This window comes from Papilio xuthus, unplaced genomic scaffold (genome assembly GCF_000836235.2).
Source record: "Papilio xuthus unplaced genomic scaffold, Pxut_1.1 DF828142.1, whole genome shotgun sequence".
NCBI lineage: Eukaryota > Metazoa > Arthropoda > Insecta > Lepidoptera > Papilionidae > Papilio > Papilio xuthus.
The window spans coordinates 1183409-1195620 of NW_013530507.1; the positions used below are offsets into that span (position 1 = coordinate 1183409).

Here is a 12212-nt window from a genome sequence, read left to right on the forward strand (position 1 = left end):
ATATCGTCATCCCTGTCATTATCGTTGACAAAACAGAGATAACAATAGGTTTTGAATGAAGATTTTGGTTTAAGAAACCCACAGTAAGTGTTTCTTTTAATTTATAGGAGACAGTTGCACGACTACGGTCGCGCACGACTATCATTTCGTATCGCAATCGCACCGTTGAAAATAGAACACGTGGATCTTTACAAAAGCGGTCGTGTGAGACCAAAGTCGCAGGCTAGAAATATGAAAAATAAATTGGATTTTCATTGTAAACAACAAAAATACAGCTTATTTACGAAATATTATATATATATTTACAATTTTACTAATAATTGTAAAGATAAAAAAGCAATGATGTTAAGCTAATGCAAACTATTCATTATGTTTATATTTCAAATGGAAGCGATGTCAGGGGGGAATTGCTAGTGTAGTTTACAATTATTACTAGAGGCTGTCAACTGCTAATATGAGAGATAGTTTCAGAAACTATCTTTAATATTGGATACGATCAACTCAGATTACATTTTCTAAGCGACCTTCTTTCTCGGAAACTCAAAGTAATATTGAAATATTTTACCCGCTCGGTTTAGTGGTAGATTTTCCTCGTATTTTACTAATCCTACATTCAAATTAAATCTGGCGTAATTATTTTAAAAACAATTTTTGTTTTTAAAGAAACATAAAATCTGTAGGTTTCTCTAGAACGGCTGCATGGATGCTGAAATTTGTCATAGATGTAGAACATATCTTGGAAGAACACAAAGGCTTTTAAGGTTTGTTTTTATTTACGCGCGGACGGTCGAGGGAGACAACTAGTATTGTATAAATATTAAAAAAAGGAAGTAACATATGTAGAGCGTCGGCAGCTCAGGGGTCAAGCACTCGATTTGCCATCTGCGGGTTCTGAGTTCGAATCCCGCCATGTACCAATGTGTTTTTCCATTAACATATGTACACTTATCCGACGTTCTTACGTTGAAGGAAAACATCGTGATGCAACCTGTACATATCTGAGAAGATATTCAAAGATATGTGTGAAGTCAACCAACCCGCACCTGGCCAGCACGGTTGTCTATGGCCTAATCATCCTTAATTTAGGGTAGGAGCCCTTCGGTGTGGACTTATAGTGAGCTGATGATACTAAAAAAAGCTATGAATCCTATAGTAAACATACACATATGGAAGGTCTTATAAAAACAACGAGTGCAGTAGTATACCGTAGATGTCTATTGTTTCTTGCTTGTTACCTCCGAGCACGCCATAACAACACGACACAAACAAGGACTCCGCACTGATTACCTGCACGTGTGGAATATCTCTAACATGTGTATATACCAGGTACATTTAAAACTGTTTGTATTTTATTTAGCGTGATGATATTATTACTCCTCGCACGTGTGGCAGTTAACTAATTTTGTTTTCTTTAAAAGTCATTCTAAATAAGGATTAAAATAATATAAAATGAGAGCATATAAAGTGTCTTGATTAATTAATCGATCGTGTGAACAATCCTTTATAGTGTGTCTATTTAAAATAGATTAGTTTGACAACTGTCACTTATCAAATTAATTTTGAAATACGATGAATGTGTACTTACTGGATGATTGTCATAGTGTCCACGGTACGCGCATAACGAAGTACTATAAACTAGCGAAAATCGGTTTTGTAATAATATTAATCAAACAAATAAGTACGATAACGTAGGTATTTTATAACTTGTTTAATTTTATACAAATACTAGCGGACCCGACAGACGTTGTCTGACAATTTGACACTGCGATGGTAACGCCGTCTGTCGGATCCAATGTAAAACATTCCAAAATCAACAACTACTAATAAATTAAGAATTAATTAAAAAACATTGTCCAGCGGAAAAAATTGTGAATCTAAACCATTCCCAGATCCCCTTGAACACACAAAAAATTTCATCAAAATCGGTCCAGTCGTTTGAGAGAAGTTCAGTGACATACACACTCACAGAAGAATTATATATATATAAAGATTTAGGTACGTCTCGCACAATTGACTAAAAAAACCTTAAAAAAATATTTTTGTTTGACAACATCTGAATTTTGTTTTAGTGTTTTATTTCTTTATGTAGTTTTGAGGAATAGGAAGAAACAATATTTTTTTTATATTTCAATACAAACACATTTATCACAAAATTTTCGATTGCAAGTTGTATAAGAACAACCATCGAAAATCGAAATAACTCTTAATCGATTTTACTCAACCCCTATCTAATTAATTGTTAAATTAATTGTCAAACTTATCTATCTTAAATATACACACTATAGTTGAAAAAGTAAAAGAATGTTTTTTGTAAGGATATTTATTTATTGTTCCTCGTTTTAACATGTATTATAAACATAATTTTCTTTATATGGATGTAGACTTAATACCTAATTATGGAAAAACACACTTAGATTATTCGGATGTAATGCTTCTTATATTACAACTACATGAACAGACTAGATGAACAAATAATATAGCTAAAACTAAAACATTTATTTTACTTAAATTATGAAGGTATTCCCATTCGAGGTTATTTTGTAAGTTATAAAATAAATTACGTTTTCTCACTGGCCATTAATAATAAGCAAATGGAGGACATTTATTTCTCCACTTAGCGCTTTGTGGTGTGTTGTTATGAAGTTAAATAGATTATTTCTTTTTTGGTAAAAATAACGCCATCGCGGTGACGCCTGAAATGAGAAAAAATTGAGATTTTTACTTGACTTGATTATTATTTTGTTCCTTTTCCTATCCTACCCTTTTTCTCTAATAAGGAAAGATGGGAAGTGGAAGTGGACATTCCGGATGAGAGGATGCATGGAATGGGAAAATTGTTTTCTTTCTGTGCATACTCTCCTCCGTCGATTAAAGGTAGGCAACGCATATGCAATTGCGTATGTCTATGGGCAACGGTCACTTCACTATTTCAGCGATTTCAGGTGGCCGCTCGCTCGTTTGCCATCTTATGATATAAAAAATATATTATTTTAGAAATTTACTTCATGAAAATTGTCTTGAATAAATTATTGTCATTTTTAAATTAGTGCGCAAATAAATGTCAGAAAATAAATCGATATGCAGAATGACAAACCGGTGAGTTGACCCACGCATATGATGAGATAAAGACAAGGGGATAATGAAGACATAAAGTCAATTAATTAAAGAATATTATTATTAATTAGATTGATAATTTAAAACGATCATTAAAAGTTTAATTATTTACTCACATATCATTAATCCTGCGAGCGTATAAAACGATATTCCACATCCCATATTCAGCATTACAGGGAAGAGGACGTTACCCACTAAAGTGCCGATCCTTCCAAATGTCATCATCATTGATATTGCTAAAGTTCTGCAATTAAATAAACAAAATTTTTAAACAAGTCGTACAAAGTTTACACTAGACTAGAACTAGATGGCGCTATTTCCAATTTTAAAATAAAATCTTACTTATATTAAAAATGTGATTGTTTGGATGGATGCATGAATGTTTGTTAGAAGGTATCACCAGAATGGCTGCATCTCTGAAATTTGACATGGATGTAGTCTGGAAGAATACATAGACTACTAAATAAGTTTTTTTAAAATTCCGCGTGGACGAAGTCGCGGGCGACAGCTAGGTGTTAATATTTTTCAATGATCCTCGTCCGTACATTGAACTTCACGCTTCCTTACAACATTTTAAAAGACAACAACTAATTCTAATCATAATTAAATATAATTTTGGATTTTGAATGAATTTTATGTAATAACTAGCTGTCGCCCGCGACTGCGTCCGCGTGTTTGTCTAAAAAATAAAATAAAAATTTGGGGTGGACTACCCTTAACATTTAGGGGGATGAAAAATAGATGTTGGCCGATTCTCAGTCCTACTCAATATGCTCACAAAATTTCATGAGAATCGGTCAAGCCGTTGCGGAGGAGTATGGGAACGAAAATTGTGACACGAGAATTTTAGATATAAGACGAGAATTTTGTATATAATATTACGCTAGTATCTATAAGAAATTATAACGCTTAAGCAAAATGTTATTTGACATTGTTACACGTGAATTACAAAGTGTTATAATGTTTATTAAAAGCTAACTAAAGCGAACTATTAATCAATCTCATGAAATCACGTATACTTAAATGGATTACAAAGATAAATCGTCCAGATTAGTAATTACTTGTGGATTATAATAATCATAGCATAATTTTAATATGTTTTATATAATAAACATTTAAACATTAAAAAACGAGACATTTTATTACTTTGAGGGAACCTCAGTTGCTTATGTTATAGACTGACATTTTATTTATCAACATGCATATTAATTATGTCTATGTCAAACAAGTAACGTTCGTAAGCGGATTTAAAAATATATTTCTTTTAAATGAAATACAAAATATATGAAGAAGTTATTTCAATTACTAGTTAAAACTGAAGCTAAGGGAACGTACCCATACTACGTGACCCGTTTAGGGGGAGGGGAGAGCGGAGTCTTTAAAATACTACGGTCAGTTCCAGGAGCAGGGGGGAGAGCATATTTTAGTTACGTAGTCACTACTTGTTTTTTTTCATAATACATAATTCACTAGTAATTTAAGAATGCATGCAGTCTTATGCTATAAAGAAGAGTATGAGCCAAATTATTTCTTTTTCAATTTTACCTGTGAAATGATTAAAAATCATAATTATGAATTACTACTAAAGGGGTGGTGGTGGGGATCGTGGCTAGACTACGAGTGGTCACCGAGGGGAGGGAGGGGTCGAAAAAACTAAAAAATAGGTCACGTAATATGGGTATGTTCCCTAAGGTTAAATTTTTAATTAGTTCTTACCTTGTAGTTGTAGGAAATAGTTCAACGGTAAACGCTTGATTCAAACTCATCATTGCCTGTGTGATAGCCACATCTGAAGAGAATAGCGCAACCATTGTCCCTTTAGAACTTGTCCATCGTAATCCCAGTGTACATCCTACCGATATCAATCCAGCAACAAGGAATAGATTCTTCTTGCCAACTTTATTAACAAGAACTCCGCTTAGTACCAAAGGTATTAAGGACACACAGCCCAAAATAACACTGTTAATGTAAGTCTCTTTTCCACTTTTAGTCTGTAAGAAATATAATTGCACGTTATTTTCCGTACAGACCAACTTTAATTGGTCGTTAATGTGTCCCATAGGTCAGACAATTTCAATAGCCTTATGCTTTTGGGTGCGGATTTCCGATCATGTGGTTGTCGGTTCGAATCCCGTCGACTAGTGTTGTAAACCATATCCTAGCACAAGCATAGAGCTTATTTTAAATTAACAAAAAAAATCTGATAAGAAAAAAGACTTATTAAGATTTTTTTAAGAGGGGAATGCATTACCCATGCCACGTGTCATGGGGAAAGACACGATTGTTCTATGGGACTCTCTCCTATCCAAAATCCCTAATTGGAAAGGGACGGGAAGTGTACCCACTAAACCCCTCTGGTTACAGTTACACTGTCCACAGGGACAAGGTCACACTTACGTATTCCAGTATGAAAAATCTACATCAAAAGATTGCAAGTTGTCTATTTTGACTGTGTTTAGTCATAAGTGTGTAAATAGAGACATAAAAATGTAAAATAAAAACTTTTTATGAACGTCGTTAAAACGGCTAAGTCGTTAAACCAATTCAAGCGGTCGTACGAAACTTAGCTAAAGACTTAGTCAACTAAGGTTCTGGTTACGGACTCACAATCACTATATTCTAGCACATACTAGATTAGTTGCAATTATTATAAGAAATAAGTATAAGTAAGTTTAACTAATCTATTCATTCTGTTAAAAAAATATTTGAAAGTATCAAATCACACAAGTCCTGGAAGTCATCTTAGTTTTCACAATGACCCTTACTCTCTATTAAAATATTTTATTAAAGTAAAAGTTTAATAGTAATATTTACTACAGATCGTAACCTTTTTATGACCTTCCCGCTCGTAAGGGCCCCTCGAGACCCTTTAGTTTAGTGAAATGACAAACATGTATGTGTGAACTCATTGAACTATGTTGAACACTAAACATGGAATTACTCTATAAAATGAGAAGCGTATAATTAAATTTCATTTGCCGCGATACTGACAACACTATCTCTTTTCTTCTACATGACTACTCTATGGTTTCTGAGACCAAAATATGTGTAGAAAACATATCGCGATCCCTGTCTTTCATATTTAACAAAATAGATATAATAATAAGTTTTAAACGGTAATGTTTGTTTTAGAAACTTGTACTGTCAGTGACTTATAGAAAGTTTTTTCAGTTCAATACATTTTTGAAGTACGTTATGGAATCGCTTCGTAGCGAATGCAGTTTGTCTAACGACACTATTTTTCAGGGTTCCGTACCTCATAGGAAAAAACGGAACCCTTATAGGATAACATTGTTGTGCGTTCGTCCGTCTGTCAAGACCCTTTTTCTCAAAAACACGTGAAGGTATCAAGCTAGAATTTAATTTAATATTACCGGTACACATGTAGACAGATCCGTTGAATTAACACTTTTTAACTTAATATCGTCTGTGTATGAATCTAACATCATACATAAATCTTGTCGCGCGTGGTTGCTGCCGAAACTTTCGACAATCGCCGACAGCTGAGGATACCACAGCCTTATTACGTTGAATCTGAAATAGAAATATTAAATTTCTTTACTTCAAGATATTAAACATTTAAAAGATAATTTTCATATTTTATTCTTTTCTATTGGCGTACATTTAATATATAGTAATTTATCTTTGGACCTAACTAGTCGAAATAAATTAACTTTAAATTCACAAAATAGATATCCAGAACGGCTGAACGGATCTCAATGAAATTTAACATAGATGTAGAACATAATCTGGAAGAACACATAGGCTACTAATTATTTTTTTTTAATTCCGTGCGGTGTCGCTGGTGATACTTAGTACAACTATATTGGCACACTTTACTATCCTCCAAATTTGTGTTTTCTTTTTGAACTTTACAACATTTACTCTTTGCAATTTAAATGCAATTCAAAAACTGAATAGTTACTCACAGTAACATAGTTAAGAAATTCATAGCGCAGATAAGAATTAAATAATAAAGAAGAGGTCTCCGGAACATCGGTTTTAAATTGTAAAAGCCCATGACTAGATTCTTTTTGAAACTTCTAATTTTTTCACTTCGCAGTGACTGGCTTCTTTCACGCTTCACCTCCTTCTTTGTCCATAATTCAGAATGCTGAAAAAAAGAACTTAAATAATCATCAATGCAACTACCGTAGCGAGTGGCATCAGATGTCCAAAGATTATAAATGTTACTGAGGTTATACTACCAAAATATCTAATCTATACATAGCATTTTTTACAATTTTTGACTGTCTTTCTGTCTGTCTGTTTTTTCCGGCTAATCTCAGAAATAGCTGGATCGATTTTGACGGGACTTTATTGGCAGATAGTTGATATAATAAGGACTAACTTAGGGTACGTTTATTTTAGAAAAAAACAAAAAATTTAAAAAAAATAAGATAAACATAGACAGTATTTAACGCGGACGAACTCGCGGGCATAACATGCATATCTCGAAAAAAATATCTTACCGAAAGTGATAGATCAGATTTCATATTTGTTTTATGAATTTTCATCAGCACATCTCCAGCGGCGTCGAATTTCCCCTGACTGATGTAGTACTTGGGGCTTTCAGGTAGAAACGTATAAAATAAACAAGAGAGCAGAGCCCACATTGACATCACGTAAATATAGAAGTTCCACGTGTTAAGAACTGAAATTAATAATGAAAAGCACTTATTTACCTCTGCACTTATCTTAAAGTGGTCGTCTTTAAGGGAGTCCCACACTATGGTATAAGCAATCTAAATTAAGCGTCTGTTTAAGATTAAACGTCTCTGAGAATTGAGTTTCGTGTGAGTGTAAGTCAGGATACTAACCAAAATGTCCGTCGAAGAACGTCACTTTCCAATTCAATGAAAGAATAACCCATGCAATAATAGCAATGATAACTTGACCGAGCGCAGCGAATGATGATTGAAACATCACCACGCGATCTCTGATGCCATTGTGACAGAATTCTGATGTCAATATCATCAGCGGGTTGAAAGAAATTCCAAACCTATAAACAAACATATTATGTGAAAACAATATTAAGCAACTAATTTGATGTCTCCCATATAATCCTTCTCTTGTTAATATTGAATATGCGAAAGTTTTATTAGTACATGAATGATTGTTACTACACAGAAACAAAATGGCAGAGCAGATTTGGATGAAATTAAGAATAAATATAGCTTATTTAAATAATTTTTCTTAAATAATATTTATTTTATTTGGTTAGTTTTCTTGGTACTTTCAAAAGCAATTTATTTGTACCTCCATCGAGGCTTACGATATGTACATTTCCTTAACTCTTATTAACTGTATTCAAAGAAATATCTTACAGTGCTCCTTCCAGAAATTTCGCAGAAGCGAATAAAAGGTATGTCTGACTGGATCCCGCCATTAACGTACATATAAATAGTCCGCCAAATCCATAGACGAGGAATAATTTCCTACCAAAAGTATCCGTTAGAAATCCAGCAACTATTGAAGATATTGTCATTCCTGTAAATTAAAAGTAAATAAAAAAAAACACATTTAATATGACTTAATTCTGCCAAGGCCTTTGCCTCTTTTTTACCACAATTTCGATATAAAAGCCAAAATTTCTTCTTCATTTCTTGAAAATACTGTATAGCCAAAGACAATAAAACATACGAGTTCCTCTCTTACCGTTGGTTTCTGAGTCCACAAACTCTGTATATCACACATCGTCATCCCTGTCATTGCCTTTCCCAAAACAGAGATAACGATATGTTTTAACAGGGATTTTGGACTCAACAAACCATGGTTAATTATACCAATTATACGAACAAGAAAATACTTTGTACTTCACAAACAATATAGTATTTTTGGCATACAAAGAAATGTAGACTAACCATCATATTGCAAAAATGAGGTCACTGAATCGATATTGTAAGCCTACGTCGCGACACAAATGTCATAAGTATGCCATAAATAAATGTAAAAAGAATGTCATAAAAAATAATATCTACGTGTCAATTATTTTAGCTACAATAAACATCCATGCTTAGTTAATTTATATATAAAATTCTCGTGTCACAATTTTCGCTCCCATACTCCTCCGAAACGGCTTGACTGATTCTCATGAAATTTTGTGAGCATATTGAGTAGGTCTGAGAATCGGCCAACATCTATTTTTAATCCCGCGCGGACGGAGTCGCGGGGGACAGCTAGTAAATTCTAATTATTTAATTTTTCTCCTCCATCTCCTACCTTTTGATCTTTTTGATTTGATCATATTGAATAAAATTGGTCCTTCGAGCATTTAATATTGACTCATATTCGAAACCGAGTTTAAAATTTCAAAGAGCGATGTATTAACTCTTTTCTTATTTTTGAAAGACCACGACAGCAATTAGAAATCACAAATGACCCTAGTTCAGGATATTTCTAAACTTACCTATAAATGGGATTGCATTTAAGAATCCTTTTTGCAGTAAATCCATGTTGAGATCACATTCAGCAACAGGTAAGATATAAGGTGTGGTGCTGCTCACCCCCTGACCGGCCACGAAGCCGATAAGAGAAGCTAACAGTAGCATTACATGGAACCATCCGAAGCCACATTCTTTCAACGCTATATCCAATTCTTCAGTCGGAGTTTTTAGTTCTACTGCACTTGGGTTCTTATCTAAAATATTGCGTTACATTTTAATTCAAACTTTAGTAAAGCACTATCACCCAGTTTTATAAATTCTGCAGCTATAAAAATATGTTAGAAATTATTGTGCAATTATATTGCACAATATAGGATATGTCAGACCGGTTGTAAGTTTTAGTGGTTTTCTCGTTTGTTTTATACTGAAAGGGATGTTAATATTATATGTTTAAAGAGTTTTTGCAGTGAAAACCCATGTTGATAGACGCATTCATCAACCATCATCATCAACCTGCCCTTATCCCTATCGAGGGTCGGCACAGTATGTACTACTCCTCCATACATCTTTATCAGCCGTCATATCCGAATCTACCCCCTTCTTACGCATATCTTCTTATAGACGCATTCATCAATTATAATTTAAAAAAGTAACATTGCGAATATCTTTGTAAAATATTGCATCATTTGATTCTATCGCATATTATTTCTAATCATTCACGTTATCAAAATCAAACTAAAGAACAGTTTCGTGTAAAAATAATCATTATCTTAAGAATAATTAACATTGAATATATTAAATCTTATAGCAAACATTTTATTTATATTAAAACAGACAGTAAACAATTAGTTAAAACTATTCAAATTTATATATCTATTTTTATAACAGAAAATAAACTGATAAGATAGTATATACAACGTAGAATAATAAACAAAGTTTACGGAGGAAATTATTGTCACAAAATTTAAATTATGATATAAATTTCACACTCAGAGTCTAATTAATGATTTTTAAGCAAGCCTTCAGTGAATTTTTATAATAATATATCGACACTTTAGGAGGGTATTAGCTAACCATAGATCCCAATATAGACATCCCAATTCTTACGGCGAAGGAAAGCATCGTGATGCAACCTGCTCATATCTGAGAAGAAATTCAAAGATATGTGTGAAGTCAACCAACCCGCACTTGGCCAGCGTGGTTGACTATGGCCTAATCACCCTTAACTTAGGGTAGGCTCCGCGCCCCTCGGTGGGGACGTATAGTGAGCTGATGATGGTGATGATGATGATGATGAATGCTTACATAGCATAGTGATTTTTACGTTTTGTCGAAGCTTTCAATTTTATGCACTTATCTTTGCATTTTAAATATAAAGCGAGTTATAAAAATTACCATAAGTGGAATGGTGGAACATATTATGGTGTCTTCTTAGGGAAAAGCGATAGGAATAAAAAGTTTCTCTTTCTTTAAAAATGGATGGATGGGAATTTGAAAAATTATTAGGAATTTCGCAAAGTTGATGCAGAAGCATATCTTACTAATATTATAAATTCAAAGGTTAAGTTGGATGGATGTTTGTGGTATTTACAAAATAAATTTGGTACAGCTGTAGAACATAGTCTGAAGGAACACATAGGCTACTTATTAATTTTTTTCCCGTAGGCGACAGCTACAGTATAAATACAGTAACATGGTATAAATAAAAAAAAAATACGTATCATTTATGAAGAAAGATATTCATACCTGTATTTCCTAAGCTTTGTACATTGATTTCTCCCATTTTTGTTGTATTAAAAGCCAAAATACGTTTTCCATTACAGTCTGCCGGTCCTCAATGCGACATTGTAATTCATCATCTTGTATATAAAACTTTGTTTTATTTGTTGACTTAAAAGATAGGCTATCTGTATGCTTAAGGTTCTTTTACACTGGAAAAAAAACTAATAGCTGTAACATTTTTTCACGTGCAAATGAAATAGATTTTTTTTTCTTTATACATAAAATTTCGGATTAATGTAACAAAATATTTATGATTAAGAGGTACTACATTTATATATATGTTATTTATTTATTGACATTAAGGGGAAAAACCTAATACGAGGAAATTAACACTACAACTGGAAGACAAGTGTTTTTAATAATCATTATGAAAAAATATATATAAAATGTAACGTCTTTATTTTGAAGTATTATAGTAGTTATGATTTCTGCTCCAGTGAAAATGTACTTTAACAACTGACGTAAAACCAACCGATCTTGATCTCGGACTTTTATAAATGTAGTAAGATGAGAGGTCAATTTAAACTAGTTCATTTTGATGAGTAGTTTTGATATGTAAAAATAGATCGTATTATATATTCAAATATCACTAAACTATATGATTTTTTTATCTATAAATAAACTGTACTAAAGATACGGTAAAATCTTTCGAGGTTCCGTAACTGACCAGAATGCATAGATGTATGAATTTGGAATAGGAAGTTGTGTCAGGATCGCAAGCGTGCCCGTGGCCTCGCCACGATGTGTAGGAGGAACAGAGGGGTTAAGTGGGTAAGCTTCCCATCCGAGAGAATCCCACATAACTATCCCCGCGAAGTATGCATAAAGCATTCCCCTCTGAAAAAAAGGTGTACCAGGATGAGTCAAATGAAAAATACGTAATCTCTGCCTACCCCTATAGGTCACGAGCGTGAGTTATCACTGGCCGCC

General features: G+C 33.2%; 2 protein-coding genes across 2 annotated transcripts in view; one reads left to right on the forward strand and one right to left on the reverse strand.

Moving 5' to 3' along the window:
- Positions 1 to 12212, forward strand: part of LOC106114290 (hemicentin-2) — a 220266-nt gene that overhangs the window by 68278 nt on the left and 139776 nt on the right. The gene's annotated exons all lie outside the window — the stretch shown is intronic.
- On the reverse strand, positions 2322 to 11325 carry LOC106114288 (synaptic vesicle glycoprotein 2B-like). The gene is made up of 10 exons (XM_013307426.1): positions 11247 to 11325; positions 9524 to 9754; positions 8442 to 8604; positions 7935 to 8116; positions 7587 to 7768; positions 7044 to 7228; positions 6489 to 6648; positions 4831 to 5105; positions 3231 to 3358; positions 2322 to 2693 (listed from the first exon to the last, which is right to left on the reverse strand). The coding sequence occupies exons 1-10, from the start codon at positions 11281 to 11283 to the stop codon at positions 2653 to 2655; spliced, it is 1584 nt and encodes a 527-aa protein (XP_013162880.1). The 5' UTR covers positions 11284 to 11325; the 3' UTR covers positions 2322 to 2652.

What these genes read in the sequence shown, in the direction of transcription:
- LOC106114288 (XM_013307426.1), bottom strand. Translation starts at nt 11,283, where the DNA reads ATGGGAGAAATCAATGTACAAAGCTTAGGAAATACAG. An exon ending in GTTCTTCGACGGACATTTTG is followed by an intron (nt 7,769 to 7,934) that starts GTTAGTATCCTG and finishes TATTAATTTCAG; the next exon opens with TTCTTAACACGTGGAACTTC. An exon ending in GCTCGCAGGATTAATGATAT is followed by an intron (nt 2,694 to 3,230) that starts GTGAGTAAATAA and finishes TTCTCATTTCAG; the next exon opens with GCGTCACCGCGATGGCGTTA.